We start from the raw sequence: 20,533 nt of genomic DNA on the forward strand, positions 1-20,533 counted from the left end.
TTGAATCTTCATTTGGTTTTAATCTTTAATTGAGTGTACACTTTTTGGATTAATACTTAAGCAGAATTGTAGATAGTTGAGCTGCATTAAGGATGATAGATTAATGCTTATTGATATCTCGTCTTTGAATTGAAATGTGGTCCTGGGGAGGTGGCTCAGCGGTAAGAGCACCTGACTCCCCTTGAAGCTGAGCATGGCCATGCACACCTACAACACCAGTCCTGCAGTGAGCAAAAGCAGGGGAGTTGTTGAGGCTCACTGGTCAGCCAGTCTGACAGGAAACCGCAGGTCCAGGTTCAGTCAGAGACTCTCAAGGAAATATGTAGATGAGAGAGAGAGGAAGACTGGTAAAGTTTTCCTCAGGCCTTCACACATGTGTACATGTAGCACATGACTGCATACGTGTGTACAACACAGAAATCCAAGCAAATTTGACATTTTATTCTTACTCTGTAATATTGGATCAGTCTGAGAGGAATTTACTACATAAAAGTTTTCAAACAACAAGTTAGGTTTGTATAATGAACTTCATGTATATACAAGCCAATTTCAATAAATAGATCTTTCTTATTTCATTTATAATCCCATCCTGCCTCCTCTTTGTTTTTGGAGGCTGACTTGGAATTCACTATGTGGTCTTAGGGTGGCCTAGAATTCACAGGACTAAAGGCATGTGCCACCTCACCTGGCTTTTATTGGGGTGGGGGAAGGGGTCTTCAAGATAGGGTCTCGCTCTAGCCCAGGCTGACCTGGAATTCACTATGTAGTCTCAGGGTGGCCTCGAACTCAATGGGATCCTCCTACCTCTGCCTCTCTGGTTGGTGCAGGGATTAAAATTGTGCACCACCAGCTCTCCCCCCCCCCCCCCGCCCCAGATAGGTTCTCACTCTTGCCCAGGCTGACCTGGAATGCACTGTTGTCTCAGGGTGGTGGTCTTGAACTCATGGCGATCCTCCTACCTCTGCCCCTTGAGTGCTATTTGTGCTTTCCCATTTTTTTTCCCTTTATGTAATGGTTTTCTAGAGCACCATTTTTGGGGGGCCATAGGGCCTCTTGTACCCTTGGGCTCTTGATTCCATGTCTTTCCCTCCAAAGTGTTAGAATTGTAGGCAATTCTCTCCAAACCCAGCAAAAAATACTTTTCTTTTTTCTGGTTTTTTGAGGTAGGGTCTCACTCTGGCTCAGGCAGACCTGGAATTCGCTATGTACTCTCAGGGTGGCCTCAAACTCATGGCAATCCTCCTGCCTCTCTGCCTCCCAAGTGCTGGGATTAAAGGTGTGCACCACCACATCTGGCTTCTGTGTTTTTTAATTTTAAATATTTTATTTATATTTATTTATTTGAGGTAGGGAGGGAGAGAGAGAATAAATGAATGGGCAGGCCTCCAGCCTTTGCAAAGAACTCCAGACACTTGCGCCACCTTTTGCATCTGGATACTTGGGTCATGAGGAATTGAACCTGGGTCCTTTGGCTTTGCAGGCAAATGCCTTAACTGCTAAACCATCCCTCCAGACCCTGCCTTTTAAATATTTTTACTGTTTTAAGCAGGGTCTCACTCTACCCTAGGGTGACCTTGAACTCACTCCATAGCCCAGGCTGACCTCAAACTCACCGCAGTTCTTCTAATAAAGCTTTCAAGTATTGGGATTATAGGTGTGAGCCACCATGCCTGGCATTGTTTTCTAAAATGTCATGATTTTTTATTTTATTTGCAAGCAGAGAGAGACAGTGGGCATGCCAGGACTCTAGTCATTGCAAACGAACTCCCGACACATTCGCCACTTTTTCATCTGGTTGTGTGGGTACTGGGAAAGTGAACCCAGGTCAGTAGTCTTTGCAGGTAAACACCTTAACCACTGAGCTATCTCTCCAGCTCCCTAAAATGTCATAAAATCTCAGAATTTGAATGTGGAGTTTTAAGTCTACCAGGTTAATTTTTTTTCTCTAATTTCTCAGATAAGTGGCTGTCAATCTCTTGGAACCCCTCATTTATCTGGGAACTCACTAACTCAGAAAAGGCTTGTTCCATTCTTAGTAAGCTCTATTCGAAAGGCTGTCTGTTGGTGTTACCATTATTCATATTGAAAAGAGTTTCAATACGAAAGGCTGGAGTCTCTTAGGGCTATAGCATAGCATATATTTCTGGTTTTTTAAAATAATTTATTTTATTTTATTTATTTATTTGAGAGTGACAGAGAGAGAAAGAGGCGGGGGGGGGGGGAGAGGGAGAGAGAGAGAATGGGCGTGCCAGGGCTTCCAGCCACTGCAAATGAACTCCAGACATGTGCACCCCATTTGCATCTGGTTAACATGGGTCCTGGGGAATAGAGTCTCAAACCGGGGTCCTCAGGCTTCACAGGCAAGTGCTTAACCACTAAGCCATCTCTCCAGTCCATATTTCTGGTTTTTAATGAGATTCCTCAGCTGATTGATCAACTTCATATTTCATTTTTTCTCGTCTAATTACATCTATGGTGTGGCTTTTCTGCCATGCCCCCTTTTTTTTTTCTTTTTTAAAATAATTTTTTTTTTTTAAATTTTTTATTTATTTTATTTGAGAGCGAGAGACACAGAGAGAAAGATAGAGGGAGAGAGAGAGAATGGGCGCGCCAGGGCTTCCAGCCACTGCAAACGAACTCCAGACGCGTGCGCCCCCTTGTGCATCTGGCTAACGTGGGACCTGGGGAACCGAGCCTCGAACCGGGGTCCTTAGGCTTCACAGGCAAGCGCTTAACCGCTAAGCCATCTCTCCAGCCCCTGCCATGCCCCTTTGATCAACTTCATATCTATCTCTATCTCTATCTCTCCCTCCCTCCCTCCCTCCCTCCCTCCCTCCCTCCCTCCCTCTCTCTCTCTCTCTCTCTCTCTCTCTCTCTCAGGTTTTTCATGGTATGGTTTCACACTTGCCCAGGCTAACTTGGAACTCATTATATAGTCTCAGGAAGGCCTCAAACTCACATTAAGCCTCCTACCTCTGGGTCCGGAATGCTGGGATTAAAAGCATGTGCCACTATGCCCGGCACATTTTTTTGCTTCTAATTATATCTATTGTCTGTGGCTTTTTACATGCCCCTTAATATTATTTTATTTTGTTGTTTTTTTGAGGTAGGGTTTCACTCTAGCTCAGGCTGACCTGGAATTCACTGTGTAGTCTCAGAGTGGCCTCAAAATCATGGTGATCCTCTTACTTCTGCCTCCTGAGTGCTGGGATTAAAAGTGTGTGCTACCATGCCTGGCTTGGTTATTTTATTTTTAAATACTTTATTTATTTGAGAGAAAGCAGATGCAGAGAAAGGGAGAATGAGCACGCCAGGGCCTCTAGCCACTGCAGAGGAGCTCCAGATGCATGCACTACCTCGTGCATCTGGCTTTACATGAGTACTGGGTCCTCTTTTTATTTCTATTTTTTCTTACTTATTTGAGAGAGAGAGAGAGAAGGAGAATGGGGGTATGCCAGGGCCTCGAGCCACTGCAAATAAATTCCAGATGCATGTACTACTTTGTGTGTCTGACTTACTTGGGTCCGGGGGAATTGAACCTGGGTCCTTTGGCTTTGCAGACAAGTGCTGTAACCACTCAGCTATCTCTCCAGCCCCCAAAATACTTGATAATCTATCATACTCAGTAGAAGTTCCACTTTGCCAAGAGATGCATAAGAGTTTTTGCCTTCCAAATGATGTCTATGAAAATTATGTCCCCTTTTTTTCGTCTCTTTTGCTTTTTTGGGAGGGGGAGTTCAAGGTAGGGTCTTACTTTAGCCCAGGCTGACCTGAAATTCACTATGTAGTCTCAGGGTGGCCTTGAACTCACAGTGATCCTCTACCTATGTCTCCTGAGTGCTAGGAATAAAGGTGTGTGCCACCACGCCTGGCTCTTTTGTAATTTTATTTATTAATTAGTTTTGTATTCAGCAAATACAGTCAGTTTGGTACCATTATTAGGCTCATCCATGACCTACCCCCTCCCTCTTTTGTAATTTTAATTGAAGCACTGCTAAGTCACTTTTTGGGGGGTGGGTTTCGAGGTAGGATCTCACTCTGGTCCAGGCTGACCTAGAATTAACTCTGTCATCTCAGGGTGGCCTTGAACTCATGGCAATCCTCCTACCTCTGCCTCCCGAGTGCTGGGATTAAAGGCGTGCGCCACCACTCCTGCCTCTAAGTCATTTTTTATCTGTCATCAAAGCACCAGATTTTAAAATCTATATCAAATTTGGGGGAGGGGAAGAAACACATCAAGAACTCCCCTCCAGAACAGTGATGTTCATTCCTCCAAATGTCTAACTTGAAGGTCAAGTGAAGCCAAACCAAAACTAAATTTAAAAACAAACAAACAAACAAAAAACCCACACAGAAATTAAAAGTATTAAAAATCATGTTCTTCAGCTGACTTTCAAAAAATTAACACCCGAGTTCATCAGATTATACATTTTGCATTGGCTTTTTTTTTTTGTTTTTTTTGAGGTAGGGTCTCATTCTAGCCCAGGCTGATCTGGAATTCACTGTGGAGTCTCAGGGTGGCCTCAAACTCATGGCAGTCCTCCTACCTCTGCCTCCTGAGTGCTGGGATTAAAGACGAGTGCCACCACGCCCGGCTTTGCATTGGCTTTTTAAAATTAAAAATAATAATTAAAAAAGAACAAAAAACTTGAAGGGATTCACAATCAGCTGCCTGACTTGTTTTGATGGTATGTACAGCATAAGGTGGTCTGAAAGGCTGCTCACAGCACACATGATTAGGGCATGCTCATCTTCAGGGCTTAGCTTTCTTCCAGACAGGGTAAAATATTCAGAATTCCCAACATGAAGAGACACAGACAATCTCCTTTGGAAATTCCACAGCACAATACAGGCACCCAAGCTGTTCTTCATAAAATGATAGGGCTTCAATCAGATTAACACAGTTCCCCTGTGTAAAATATTTTCCATCCTGTTTCAATACTTTGATTGAAAGGTTAAGAATCAGTCTGAGAAAATCCCATGTGGAATCTTCTTCTGGAGATGTAGAAATTGGGACAGTGATCAAATCATTAATCACATAATCAAACTCCCTTCTTTGGTGTGCCTCTTCAGTACTAGAATGCAGTCTTCTGTGTGGACCGGATACTATGAGGACCAGATAGCAGTTTCCTTTTAAGATTGTCTATCTAAGATGTTGTCACGTGTTTTTCACAGGTGTTTCTTAAATCCATCAATCACCATTTGGTCATTTTCTACCATAGTGGCCATCTTTGGTTTCAGTTTGACTATTTCACATAATATGTCCACATCTCTATCTTCTAGAATTAGGACATCTTTGCCTGTATACTCTTCTTTCCCGCTCCCCATGATAGCCCGAGTATATTCCAGGTCACACTGTGCCAAATTAACATTCCCACTGAGAATGAGAATATTTCCAAATTGCTTTGAGTGTTTTGAGAATTTTTATATTCTAATATGGGGCTGGGTGTGGTGGCTCATGCCTTTAATCCCAGCACTAGGGAGACAGAGGAAGGAGGATCGCCGTGAGTTCGAGGCCACCCTGAGATTTCATAGTGAATTCCAGGTCAGCCTGGGCTAGAGTGAGACCCTACCTTGAAAAACAAACAAATAAAAATTTCTGATAAGGGGAATCTTCATCATACATACAACATCATCAGTGTCATACTCAACTAGGTACCCAGTAGCAGTGGGCCAGTATCTGTCAATGGCCCCTTCTCAAACTATGGGTGGTAAACACTTCACCCGCCCAGTACGGTGCTGACTCAATTCTTTCATTTTTTTCTTCTGTTTAGTTCAAAAGACTGTCAGTCTCTTTGCCTTGTATGTCACTGTTAAAACTTTGGAGGTCCAGCAACACCAATCCATGTGGATAAATTCTCAAGTTGACAAAGCTTCCATTTTTGTTCATGTAGGTTGCTAACTAGCCATGGTTCTGCCAGGTGCTCACTGATTCTGCCATCTACTGCTCCTGGAAAATGCACTGGAGGCCTTTTAGAATAGTTTCTCCATCAGCTTTGGCACTGACCATGTAGTTGAGCGTCCCATGCCTTGGGGGAGTTGACCGTTGGACTCTGGGGGACCATGTGGTGTGTCTGGCTGCGGTTTGATGTTCCATTTCTTATCAAGCTGGTGCACCCACCTTCCATGTAGGATTGCTCCCAAATCCAGATGACCAGATATTCTTTTATCACCAAAGTAGGCTTAAAACTGTTGGTTCAGGTATTTCAGGATTCGCACCCCTTGTAAATCCCAGGTAAATCACTAGAGCAGCTGACAAACTGCAGCCTCTGCTTAGCCTCTTTGCTCAGCTTCACTGTGGTCACTGCTGGACAGTGCATGGGGAAGCCTCCACAGCAAAGACGGGGTCCTAGCTCTTTTTTTTGTTTTGTTTTCTTTATGTTTTTGAAGTAGAGTGTCACTCAAGCTCAGGCCGACCTATATTCATGATGTAGTCTCAGGCTGGTCTTGAACTCACTACAATCCTCTTATAGTCTGCTACCCAAGTGCTGGGACTAAAGGCATCTTCCACTGCACACGGCTTAAAAAATTTTTTTTTTTTTTTAATTTATTTGAGAGAGAGAGAGAACAGATAGAATGGGCACCCCAGGGTCTCTAGCCACTGCAAATGAAATCCAGACACTTGTACCACATTGTGCATCTTGCTTACAAGCATATTGGAGAATTGAACCTGGGTCCTTAGGCTTCACAGGCAAGTGCCTTAACCACTTAGCCATCTCTACAGCCTTTTTGTTTTTTTAAAGATTTTTTTTTGTTTTGTTTTACTTATTTATTTGAGTGAGAGAGAATGGGGCAGCACCAGGGTCTCCAGCCACTGCAAACAAAACTCCAAATACATGCATTATCTTGTGAATTTGGCTTACATAGTCCTGGGGAATCAAGCCTCGAACCGGGGTTTTTATAAAGGTTTCAAAGGCAAGCGCTTTGCTCCTAAGCCATCACTCCAGTCCCCCACTCCACCTTTTTTAAACTTTTAAGTATTTCTATTTATTTGAGAGAATAGGAATAAGAATGGCCGTGCCAGAGCCTCTTGCTGCAGAGGAACTGCAGATCCATGTACTACTTTGTGTGGCTTCTGGGTCATCAAACTTGGACCTATAGCCTATGGAAGCCCTACTTTCTGTGGTGGGCGTGGTATCAAGGTAAGTATCTCTCTGTAGGCCAGGCTGGTAGCTCCAGGCTGGCCTCCAACACATGGCCATCCTCCTACATCAGACTGGTATTAAAGCATATACTAACAAACTGGGCACTGTTTTTCGTTTTTTTTTTTGAGACAAGGTTTGTCACTGTGTAGCCCATACTGATCTTTAACTTGCAGTCTTCTTGTCTTAGTCTTAGTGCTAGAATTACAGAAGGGTCCCATTTCATGCAAGTACTGGTTCCATTCCCCCAACATACCAGTCCTATTTTACCCCTCCCCACCCTTTCTATTTGAGGCATGCTGTGTGTATGTCCAGGCTTGTCTCGGTCTTGGTATCCTCTATCCTGAGCCTTCCAAGATTAGCTTGAGAAGTTAAAGTTACAGATATTTTGTACCACACCTATTATTGTTTCCCTTTCTTTAGGTCTAATTTAAACACATCCTATTGGAGCAGGAGAGATGGTTAAAGGCACTTGGTTGCAAAATCTGGCACCCCAGCCCAGGCTCAGTTCTTCAGTACCCATGTAAAGCCAGATACTGTTTGCAGTGGCAAGAGGCCCTGCTGTGCCCATATTCACTCTGTCTGCTCCTGCCCCATTTGCAAATAAGTAAAATTTTAAGTGCGTCCTTTTATGAAAGGTCTTTCCTCATCCCAAGGCTTCCCAAAGTAATAAAAAGTATTGTATTATTAGGCCTCTTAACTTTGTTCATAGACTGTTTTCACTCTTCTAGATGGTAAGCCCCATAAAGTCAAAGACTGTGACACTACCGCTAAGTATCCCTAAGTATGTACTTAGTTATTCATTAAAGGAATAACTCTGTAGCTACCTGTGGGGTTGTTTTTTTTTTTTTTTTTTTTTTTTGAGAGCGACAGACACAGAGAGAAAGACAGATAGAGGGAGAGAGAGAGAATGGGCGCGCCAGGGCTTCCAGCCTCTGCAAACGAACTCCAGACGCGTGCGCCCCCTTGTGCATCTGGCTAACGTGGGACCTGGGGAACCGAGCCTCGAACCGGGGTCCTTAGGCTTCACAGGCAAGCGCTTAACCACTAAGCCATCTCTCCAGCCCTACCTGTGGGTTTTTTTGTACTTTGAATTTATAGATCATTTGTATAACAAATAAATTGTATATTTACTGTTTTGAACTACTAGCCCTGCAGAGACTAACAAATTTGGAGGCAGACGTTCTACTCTGTTCCCTTATTAATTATGTATGTGATTATCTATATTTTGCCTATTTTTTCTTCTCAGTTTTCCCTATCTCCCATGACATATCTTTGTCAGCTTTCCAAATATATTTGAAAAATAGAGATGGCTCATTGGTTAAGGGTGCTTACTTGCAAAGCCTGGCGGCCTGGATTGAATTCCCTAGGACCCATGTAAAGCCAGATGCACAAAATGTCATGTGTCTGGAATTCATTTGCAGTGGCTAGACACCTTGGTGTGCCCATTCTCCTTTCTCTGCTTATAAATAAAATAAAAAAAAAGAAAATATAGCATTTTAGGGACTGTCTCTCAGATGTGAGAAAATCCTTTAAAAAAAAAAAAGCCAATAACCAATACAAATTATAGGTGGAAAGATCTTGGTGTTAAGCACTTTTGTTCTGTTCTGTTTATTTGCTTGAGTCAGGATCTTGCTCTGTAGCCCAGGCTTGCTTTCAAATTCCCATACTCCTACCTTGACCTCCAAATGCAAGGATTATAGGCATATCCCACTATGCTTTGTATGTTTTATTTTTTTCCTGTTTGTTTCCTTTATAGACTATTGTTCTTATGAAATTATACTTGGTCTTATTAATAAATTGCTTCACATGGAGTTTTTTTTTTTTCTGGCATCTTAAATTGAAAGCTTACTTGGTACTTTTTAAAAAAAATTTTTTTCATTATAGGGTCTCATTCTAGTCCAGGGTGACCTGGGAATTCACTGTGTAGTCGCAGGCTGGCCTCAGACACACAGTGATCCTCCTACCTCTGCCTCCCGAGTGCTGGAATTAAAAGACATGCACCACCACTCTAGGTCATACAAGTATATATTGTATATTGTACACATTCCTCTCCATATTCCCTCCCCTCTCTTTTCTCACCTATCCCTCCTACCATTGTTCTTCTGCCCTAAACTGTTTACTTCTTTTATGTCAAATAAGCGTACATGATTTTGTATGCATATGTGTGTCTACAAGTCCATAAATGTGTGTTTATATTTATGTATGAAGTCTAGGAAACCACAAATGACAGAAAACGTTCTTTTCTTTCTGACCTCAGCTTAATTCACTTAGTATGATTACTATGATTACTATTTGTTCTTAGGTACCAGAGTGATCATTGTTTCTATGTGTTGATAGAGAAAATTTTTTCTTTTTTGGAAGGCGGGGTTTCGAGGTAGGGTTTTACTCTAGTCTAGGCTGACTAGGAATTCATTATGTAGTCTTAGGATAGCCTCAAACTCATGGTGATCCTCCTACTTTCGCTGGGATTAAAGGCGTGCACCACCATGCTGAGCTGTGTTAATTTTTTTCTGACACTCTTTTCATTCTTGTCTAATTTTTTTTTTAATATAATAGGGTCTTATGCATCCCACGCTGTACTCAAACTCCGAGTAGCCAAGGATGTGACCTTGAATTTCTGGGCTTCCTGCCTCTGCCTCCACAGTCACCATGTTTAGTAATAATGTGGTGTTTGGAACTGAATCCAGTTTTTTTGTTTGTTTGTTTTTAATATTTTACTTATTTGAAAGGGGGAGAAGGATATTGGTAAGCACTCCAATAACTAAGCTATATTCTGACACTCTTGCCTGTGAAAATTTGTAATTTGAAGATCTCTAAGGAAAGAATTGGGCTGGAGAGATGGCTTAGTGGTTAAGGAACTTGCCTGTGAAGCCTTAAGGACCCAGGTATGGTTTGCTAGTACCCATGTAAGTCAGATGGATATGGTAGCACCTGTGTTTGGAGTTGGTTTGCAGTGGATAGAGGTCCTGGTCTACCCATATTCTCATTCATATTCTCTCATAAATAAAAATGAATTAAAAAAAGTATCTGTGACTTAATATGTATTCTGGGAAGAATTGTGGTAAATTTTGGCAATATGTGTTTTCAATATTTTGCTTTTCTTTTTCTTTTTCTTTTCTCTCCTTCCACCAGAGAATGGATCTTGGAGAATGCCTGAAAGTCCATGACCTGGCTTTAAGAGCAGATTATGAAATTGCATCCAAAGAACAGGACTTTTTCTTTGAGCTTGATGTACGTAATTTTGCTTTTAACATTCTGGATTAATATCTTAGTAGGAATGACAGCAAATTATTTTTTTTTGTGGTTTTGTCAAACACATAGGTAAGATAATATACTTTTGGTTTGGTTTGGTTTGGTTTGGTTTGAGGTAGAGTCTTTGCTCTTTCCCAGGCTGACCTGGAATTCACTATGTAGTCTCAGGGTGGCCTTGAATTCACAGCTATCCTTGTACCTCTGCCTCCCAAGTGCTGGGATTAAAGTTTGGCTCCCAGAACCCACGTAAGTCATATGCACCAGGTGATGCATGTACACAAGGTTGCACACATGCATAAAATGGCACATGTGTCTGAAGTTTGATTGCAGTAGCTAGAGACCCTGGCATGCCATTTCTTTCTCTCATATATATATACACCCCCCCCCCCCCCAAGGAAGAGTCTCACCCTAGCCAAGGCAGACCTGGAATTCACTATTTAGTGTCAGGATGCCCTCAATCTCATGCTGATCCACCTACCTACCCCTGCCTCCCAAGTGCTAGAATTAAAGGCATATGCCACCACGTCCTCATAATTTTTTTTATATGAAGGTTTTTATTTATTTGAGAGAGAAAGAGACATGGGGCCCCATATAGACGGAATGGGCATGCCAGGGCCTCCAGCCACTGCAAACAAACTCCAGACGCACCCACCACCTTGTGGATGTGGGTACTTGGGAATCGAACCAGGGTGCACCACTAAGCCATCTTTCCAGTCCCAAAAGGTTTTATTTTTATTTTTTTCTGTCTTTTCACAATTTTTATTAACATTTTCCATGATTATTATTGTTTGTTTTTTAAATGGAGTGTTTTTTTTTTTTTTGGCCATTGTTTTTTTCTTCTCTAGATTTTAAGTTTTGTTTATTTGCTACTAAGGATTGAACCCATGTTTCGCATGTGTTAGGCAAAAATTCCACTACTATGCTGTTTTTTCATTCTTGGATTTTTTTGTTGTTGTTTTCTGTGGTATAAAGGATTTAATTTGAGGCGTTGTCCATACTTGGAAAGTGCTCCATCACTTTAAGCTGCATACTCAGCAGAAATAATACGTCTTTTGAGTAGAAGCATTTCTGGATGACTTTCTGGTAGTAATTTGTTTTTAAATTAAATTTGTAGGCTATGGATCATCTGCAGTCATTCATTGCAGATTGTGATCGAAGAACAGAAGTGGCTAAGAAAAGATTAGCAGAAACTCAGGAAGAGATTAGTGCTGAAGTGGCAGCAAAGGTAAGAATTTCAGTCATTTCATAACTACAAAGTATAGTTTTTAATCCACTAATTTCGTCCAGTCCATCTCATTTCTTTTAAATAATTATATTCCAAGAAGATTGTGGACATGTACAGGGAATTCTGTGTAGTCATTTGTGCATATTGCTTTCCGTGGGTTCTGGAGAATTTAATCCAGGTGGTCAAATTTTGCAAGCAAGCACCTTTAACCACTAATCCATTTGTCCAGCCCCTGAGTTATTTTTATATTTTGGTTTTTCAAGGTAGGGTCTCACTCTGGCCCAGGCTGACCTGGAATTCACTATGTAGTCTCAGGGTGGCCTCGAACTCACAACGTTCCTCCTACCTCTGCCTCCCAAGTGCTGGGATTAAAGGTGTGCGCCACCACACCCTGACTAGTATTTTTTAAAGATTTTTTATTTAGTTAGTTGCAAGGATGGGGGAGGGGAATGGATCCACCCGAACCTCTAGCCACTGCAAACAAATTCCAGATGCATGTGTCACTTGCTGCATCTGACGTCACATAGGTACTGGAGATGGAGTGGTGGTAATTAGGCTTCACAGACAAGTGCCTTAACCACTAAGCCATATCTCCAGCTCTGGGTTTTGTTTTTTTGGCAGTTTCCTGTGTAATGATCCTACTCTGCTTCTGTTTCCTACCTCCTCACCCCACCCCACCCTGTTCCCCTCTTCCCCCCACTCATGGGATTACAAACATGAGCCCAGTGTGCTTGGTGGATTGCTGTTTGTTTTACTGTATTTTGCTAAACCATCTCCCAAGCCCTTATTTTGATTGCAAAGTATTCAGTTAAATTAGTAAGGAAGGTTTTTGTTTGTTCTTCCTAACCTTGAGTCTCGTTACATTGTTCAGACTGGAGACCAACTCTCCATCCTCATGTCTGTGTCTCCTAATATACTGGCATTACAGGTGTGCATCACCATGCCCTTTACTTTTTAGGTTTTAATTTGATGTGAACATCCAGTCCCAGCATTTAGTAGTGTGCCAGTAATCCTCTCAAAATGCTTTCAATACAACCCATTCCTTCCTTCATAAAGAATCCAAACTCTTTCATTGCTACTTTTAAAAACAGAGTGGTATTTTTCTTAAATTATCTCTTATTTGAAAGACTATATTAACACCTAAAGATCTTAAATCATCCCTGTATCATAACCATCACATATGCTTGATTTAGTTACTGTTATGATAGAACGCACATCACAAGAAAGGTTTGATATGCACTAGGTGGGAGTCATCCATCTGCCTCTGCAACCATCAGGATAAGGCTAGTCTAAGCCCTCAGCGTGTAATCATTAAAGAGACACTGGTACCATTCCCTTTGATTGTCAAGACTATTGAAACAACAAACCCCAGTAAACTAGAATTTTCCTGGAATCTCATGCCATGAGAAAGGAAAGGACAGAACCTACTGCTAAATGAGGGTTCCATTAAGCTGGAAGGAAAGGTTAGTGATGATATCCCAGGAAGATGGAACAGTGTGTATGAAGTCACAGTTGCAGAAAATAGCAGGGAGTTAAGGTGATAAAACAACAAGAGATGATTTTAGAGATATACAGGGAAAAAAAAAGAAATATACAGAGAGCCAGATTATGAAGAAAAAATTAAGTTTTATTTGGAATATACCATCTAAGTAAAGACTACAGAGTAGCTCTTTCTGGGTCACTAGTACTCTTAACCTCAGTGAGGTGAAGACAAGCTTGAAACATCCTGTCTTAAAAGTGGATTTGAAAGCTGGGTGTGGTGGCACAAGCCTTTAATCCCAGTACTCAGCAAGCAGAGATAGAAGGATCGCTATGAGTTCGAGGCCACCCTGAGACTACATAGTGAATTCCAGGTCAGCCTGGGCCAGAGTGAGACCCTACCTTGAAACCCCCCCCCCAAAAAAAAAATTGCATCTGAGATATGCTTACTCATACTGCCCAGAGAATAGCCAGGAATTGGAACTCCACTCTGTACCAGGCTGGCCTCGGGCTCAAGTCAGTCCTCTTGTTTCACCATCTTGAATCCTGGGATTACAGGTGTATCTTTTGAGCATTTCTGAAATACTTCACAGTTTAATGAAGATTTTGTATATGTTTTCTAAAATTTATTTATTTGAGAGGGGAGGGAGTCAAGACAGACAGATGAGAAAGAGAATGGGTATGCCAGGGCCTCTAGCCTTTGACAACAAACTCCAGATACATGTGCCACCATGTGCATTTGGCTGTATGTGGGTGCTGGGGAATCAAACCTGAGTCCTTAGGCTCTGAAGGCAAGCTCCTTAACCATTAAGCCATCTCCCTGGCCCAGAGTATCTCAGTTCTTTTTTTTTTTTTTTTTTCCTTTCCCCATGTAGAGTCTCACTCTGGCCCAGGCTGACTTGGAATTAACTGTAGTCTCAGAGTGGCCTCAAACTTGTGGCGATCCTCCTACCTCCGCCTCTCCCGTGCTGGGATTAAAGGCATGCACTACCATGCCTGGCCTTGGTCACATTTCAAGTTCTCAGTTACCATCTGTGGCACCCAGCAGGCACCTCTCTGCACCTGAGGGTAACTCTGACTATGAAAGACCAAAGCAAGACCCTCCTCCCCCATCTTACCCACAAGTCTATTGGTTGCACTTATTTGAGAAAACAAGTGTATAGGTTAGCCAGAGCTTCTTTCCACTCCAAATGAACTCCACTTACATGTGCTACTTTTTGCAACTTACTTTGTTTTCATTCATGTTCTTCTCTCTCTTTTTTCTAGGCAGAACGTGTTCATGAATTAAATGAAGAAATTGGTAAATTGTTGGCCAAGGTAGAACAACTCGGAGCTGAAGGGAATGTGGAAGAATCTCAGAAAGTAATGGATGAAGTAGAAAAAGCACGGGCAAAGAAAAGAGAAGCAGAGGTAAATCTCTCTCTCTCTCTCTCTCTGTCTTTTTCTTTCTTTCTTTTTTCAAATTAGGGTCTTGCTCTAGCCTAGGCTGACCGAGGATTTACTGTGTAGTCTCAGGGTAGTCTCAAACTAATGACAGTCCTCCTCCCTCTGCCTCCTGAGTGCTGGAACAAAAGGCATGTACGTCCATGCCTGGCTCCTGTTTTTTCTTTTTTTGTTGTTGTTGTTTTGTTTTTGAGGCATGTCTCGTTACATCACCCAAATATTTCAGAAGGAGATAAAATCTTTGTTTTACACTTGGCTCCAAATCTTCAAAACATACTTATTCTGGACTGGATGGATGGCTTAGTGGTTAAGACATTTGCCTGCAAAGTCAGGTTCAATTCCCCAGGACCCCCATTAGCCAGATGCATGGGGGGGGGCTCTGGATGTCATTTGCAGTGTCTGGCCCAGGTGCACTCACTCTTTTTCTCTATTTCTCTCTCCTGCCCTCTTTATCTTTCTAATAAGTAAATAAAAATAAAGTATTTTAAAAGTTTATTCATTTATATGAGAGAGTGGGTGCATCCGGGCTGCCTGCTGATACATACTACAGGTACATGCACTACTCTGTGTATCTGGCTTTATGTGGGTATCTGCATATGAACTTATGTTCATACAGGCTTTGAAAGTAAGTGCCTTAACCACTGAGCAATCTCTCCCACCCCATACCTGATGCTTTTTGACAAGCACTGATGTCTTGGAAGAGATTGTGATGTAGTCTTTTGACATAGATTATCCAGTGGTCCTAACTGATCACATGTATCTTGCCTCATGATCCCTACTTTCCAGTGTTACTGACCAGTGGTTCTCTATCTCTGTCCCCATTCAGTGCTGTGGTTACTTACAAGCATGTGTGGCCATGCCCAGCCTTTTACATCCTCTGAACCATCTCCCTATCCCCACCTTCCTTCAGTCTATTTATAACTTATTCATATAATGACTTTGGTTTTGGTTTGGTATCAGCACAATTCCATTGAGTTGTTAAGTGTTCTCTTTTCTAAAAGTTGTATTTATTTTTTAACAGAAAAAGAAAGAGAGAGAGTGTGTCTGTGTGTGTGTGTGAGAGTGAGAATGAGTACACCAGGGCCTCCTGTCGCTGGAAACAAACTTGAGATACATGTGCCACTTTGTGCATTTGGATTTCTGTTGATACTGAGGAATCAAACCCAGGTTGTCAGGAACTACCTTTGGCTGCTTAGCCATTTCTCCAGCCCCTAGAAAACATTTTCTATAAGCATAGTACATTTTCTTACAAGACTTAAATGAGGTTTACATGATGATTTGTTTTGTTTAGGAAGTTTATCGGAATTCTATGCCAGCTTCCAGCTTCCAGCAGCAGAAACTTCGGGTCTGTGAAGTCTGCTCCGCCTATTTAGGTCTTCATGATAACGACAGACGACTGGCTGATCACTTTGGGGGTAAACTGCACCTGGGATTTATTGAAATAAGAGAGAAGCTTGAGGAATTAAAGGTACATTGGTTATTGTCTCTCACGTTACCCTATGTAACCACTTGTATTTTTGGTATGTATCAGTTGTCTTTTATTGTTTGTGCTCACATGTGGGGGGGGGGTTCAGAGGACAAACTTAGGGTGTTTGTCCTTAATTTCCACATTCTCTTTGCAGACAGGGTCTCCTTTTTTTAAAATTAAAAAAAAAATACATTTATTTTAGAGCGAGTGCACATACACAGATAATGGGCCTCTAGATACTTCAAACAAACTCCAGACACATGTGCCCCCTTGTGCATCTGTCTCACATAGGTCCTGGGGGATCAAATTGGGGTGCTTAGGCTTTGCAGTCAAATACCTTCACTGCTATGCCATTTCTCTAGCCCTGTTTTTTCTTTTTTTTCCTTTTCCTTTTTTGAGATAGGGTCTCACTCCTAGCCCAGGCTAACCTGGAATTCACTCTGTAGTCCCAGGTTGGCCACAAACTCCTCCTACCTCTGACTCAAGTGCTAGGATTAAAGGTATATGCCACCACGCCTAGCTTCCTTGTTATTTTTGTTTGTGTTTTTATTTTTTTTTTTCAGGCTGGATTGCACTCTAGCTGACCTGGAAATCACTGTGTAGCCCAGATTTGCCTTAAATTCAGTGATCATCCAAGTGCTGTGATCACCAAGGAACAAGTCACTATGCCCAGCTCCTTTTTTATTTTTGCTGCACGCATGCCAGTCTGATGGGAGTGCTTATGGATTCTCCTGAATCTGCCTCCCATTGCCATATGTACATTGAAATCACAGTTGCATGTGCCACTTTGCATGAGTCCTGGGTTAAGCAGGCTTGCAAACAGGCACTTTTAACTATTGAGCCATCTCTCACCACTCCCCATTTTCCTTGTTAATGTGTTTTCTTTTTTTTTCCGTCCCCCCCTTATTTATTTATTTATTATGGTTTTATGAGGTAGGGTCTAGCTGTAGTCTCAGGGTGGCCTTGAACTCATGGTGATCTTCCTACCTCTCAAGTATTGGGATTGAAATTGTGTGCCACAGTGCCTGGCACCTCTCACTTAGCAAAAAAAATTCTACTTACTTGCAGTCAGAAATGGGGAGAGGCAGACAAATAAAGAATGGGCATGCCAGGACCTTTAGCCACTGAGAACAAAGTCAAGACACATGTGCTACTTTGTCCATATGGCTTTTTCATGGGTACTGGGGATTCGAACCTGGGTCCTTAAGTGTTTGCAGGCAAGTGCCTTTATTGCTGAGTGCTCTCTCCAGGCTCCCCCCCCCCCCCACGACAGTTTTTAACACTGGCTGTCCTTATACTCAGTAGGTAACCCAGAGTAGACTTGCACTTTCGGCAATCCTATTTCCTTAGCCTTGAGAATACTGTGATTACAGGAATTGGCACCACAGACAGCTCTTTTTGGATCTTATCTTTTTTGGATATTATTTTTTTTTATTCTGATTCGGTTATTTTAGTGTCTATTAACAATTTATACTCAGTAGTATAGGACTACAAATGGAGCTGTAAGCTGACTTGGTATATGAAGTCTGAAAAGTAAACTGATAGCATTGTGTGGTAGGTATGATAGTAAATTAACAATCATTCATTCCTTTTTATAGAAAATACCCTAATGTACTCAGTGTTGTCTTTCTTTTTCAAGAAAGTCAATTATAAACTCTTCATAGTGAGTTTCAAAAAAAGGTCCCATATTAAAAGGAAAATTTTCCAAGTCTTCACTAAATAGCAAACATGTATACCTTATGTTCTGTTGTCTTTTTTGTGTGGGTTATACATAGCTTTACCTGTCATTCATATGAGTGAATACACTTGTGTAGGTGTGTATGTTCATGTGCACATAGAGACCGAGAGGACAGCCTGGGTGCTAGTCTTCAAGTACACCTTCCCTCATTGGCCTGGAGCTCACAGGTTAGGAAAGATTGGTTGATCGATGATAAAGATCCCTGGGGATCCATCTGATTTCAACACACTTGTCATTCTTCTATGGGATCTGGGAATTAAGCTCTTGTCTTCATGTCTCCAAGGCAAGCACTTTGCCAGTTGTTCTATCTCCCTAGTTAGTTTGTGTTCTTGCCCTACCCATTTCAGGTAGGGTTTAGGATGAAACTTAGCAAAGACCGGCCTTTCAGCAGTGTGAGATGAAACTTACCTATGTATCAGCACTTGTGAAGCAACCTCAGTTACAATGAAAATGTCTCAGAATAATCACAAACCCCTGAAAAAGAAATTCATACACAATGTTCATATAAGAAAGTACTGTAAAATTACTAAATACCTAGTAATAGCTGTACACTTTCTTTTGATAATGAGCCCCTCTCAGGTGTTTCTGAGGAAGTAGGATGACTTCAAATAAGTTTCTAAAATTGTCAAAAAAGGGGTGTTACAGCAAATGCTTAGTCCCTCAGTGAAAACTCAGAAAATCATACTTCAGAGTCATTCCACATTACAAACCTAGCAAAATACCCCTTTTGCATTTATATTTAGTGTGTGTGTACGTGTGTGTGTGTGTTTTGGCACTACATCAGTGTCTTCTGCTGCAAACAGCTGCTGGCTTTATCTGGGTGGCTGGGGAATTGAACCCAGGACAGCAGGCTTTGCAAGCAAATGCCTTTAATCCCTGAGCCATTTCCCTACTTGTACTATCTACAGTTTTCCCCCATTGAGTACAAAGTTTTATTGAGCAAGTGGAGGGGGACAGGGAGTTCGTTTTGCTCTTACAGTCTTTCCACTGCCGCCTCTTTTGCAATGGTCCCTGAGCCATGGATGGTGTTATCAAGATGCCTCACTTTGTGCTGAAGTGACTTCACCGTCACTTCTTGCCAGCACTTTGATGAGTTACCCCAGTGTTCATCATCTGAAAGGAAAAGCTTTTCTAACCAATAAAAATATTTTTTGAAATCGAAACAAAAGTCTTTTTGGCAGGAGGGGGACATGGGGTTTTGGCTTATTTTTTTTCAAGGTAGGGTCTCAATTCCAGCTTAGGCTAACTTCAAACTTAAAGTGATCCTCTTACCTCTACCTCCCAGGGCTAGAATTAAATGCTGGAGTCACTACACATGGTTTAAGAAATTATTGTAGAAATTATTTTAGTATATGTGCTGTCAAAGTGAACATAGTCAAAATGATTGTGAAATATCATTAATAAATCATAAAGGGGTTTGAAGAGATGGCTTAGCAGTTAAGGCCCTTGTCTGCCAAGCCTACCGACCCTGGTTCAATTCCCCAGAGCCCACGTAAGCCAGATGCACATAGTGGCACATGTGTTTGGAGTTAGTTTGTAGTTGCTAGAGGTGCTGGTACACCTAATCCCTCTCCCTCTCCCTGACCCTCATAAATAAATAAAAATATAATAATTATAAAAAGAAAAAAGTCATAAAGGGGCTGAGGTAGTAGCTCAGTGGTAGAGTATTTAGCATGTATGGAGCTCAGGGTTCATTCATTCCCCACTACTACATAAACCAAGACCTTCAACGTATTCCAACACTTGTCAGGTGGACGCAAAAAGACCATTAAGTTAAAAGGTGATTTTCAACCACAAAATGAGTTTGAGACTAGTTCTGACTATATGGGACTCCAAAAAGAGGAGGATTTTCCACAGAACGGGTAAGATTCTGGAAAATAGACTTGTATGTCTAGTAATTACACTTGGCAAAACTCAATTTTGAATTGTTGATTTAAAAGATTTCAATGTTAATTATACTATATTAGAAACCACATATGATAAAGGTAATTAAGAATTGACCTAAGGCAGTATAGCCTAGTTGGTGAAATCCAGGCCAGTGAGAGAGACTGTCCCAAAAAGAGGTTGTCCCCAAAAAAGTTGTCCTCCACCTTCCACACTCATGCACACATGTACACATGCACCTGCATATACACAAGCGGGACTTTATTTATTTATCTATTTTTTTTTAAAATTTTTTCGAGGCATGGTCTCACTCTGGCCCAGGCTGACCTGTAACTAATACCATGCCCGGCGACACAAGTGGGACTTTATTAATCTTATATCACAGGTGAAGACACTGACACTTAAAGAGGTTAAATGGTAGTTACAGAAATGCTACCAGAGGCTGGGCATGGTGGCACATGCCTTTAGTCCCAGCACTCTGGAGGCAGAAGTATGAGGATTGCCATGAGTTCGAGGCCACCCTGAGACTACATAGTGAATTCCAGGTCAGCCTGAACTAGAGTGAGACCCTACCTTGAAAACCAAAAAAAAAAAAAAGTAAAAAATAAAAAAGAAATGCCACCAGGGGCTAGGGTGATGGCTTAGCAGTTAAGGCGCTTGCCTGCAAAGCCCAAAGACACATGTTCAACCCACCAGATCCCATGTAAGCCAGGACTCACAAAGGTGAGGCAAGTACAAGGTCACACGTGCCCACCAGGTGGCACAAGCATCTGGAGAGTTTGATTGCAGGGGCTGAGGCCCTGGTATCAACTCTCTCTCTCACTCTCTTTAAAAAATAAAATGTATTTAAAAAGAAAAAAAAAAAAAAAAGAATTGACCTAGTTGCCGGGCGTGGTGGC

The 20,533-nt window shown here is 41.8% G+C and overlaps 1 protein-coding gene and 1 pseudogene across 8 annotated transcripts in view; one reads left to right on the forward strand and one right to left on the reverse strand.

The window, feature by feature from the left end:
- LOC101593520 (putative RNA-binding protein Luc7-like 2) overlaps positions 1-20,533 on the forward strand; it is a 70,215-nt gene that overhangs the window by 30,889 nt on the left and 18,793 nt on the right. For all 8 annotated transcript variants that reach the window (XM_045160981.1, XM_045160986.1, XM_045160982.1 and 5 more), the window contains 4 exons: positions 10,278-10,376; positions 11,512-11,622; positions 14,368-14,511; positions 15,836-16,012. In XM_045160981.1, the coding sequence (XP_045016916.1) occupies positions 10,278-10,376; positions 11,512-11,622; positions 14,368-14,511; positions 15,836-16,012 (531 nt within the window). The remainder of the gene's footprint in view (positions 1-10,277; positions 10,377-11,511; positions 11,623-14,367; positions 14,512-15,835; positions 16,013-20,533) is intronic.
- Positions 4,754-6,025, reverse strand: LOC105944204 (annotated as a pseudogene).

This window comes from Jaculus jaculus, chromosome 10, assembly GCF_020740685.1.
Source record: "Jaculus jaculus isolate mJacJac1 chromosome 10, mJacJac1.mat.Y.cur, whole genome shotgun sequence".
NCBI classification, from domain to species: Eukaryota; Metazoa; Chordata; class Mammalia; order Rodentia; family Dipodidae; genus Jaculus; species Jaculus jaculus.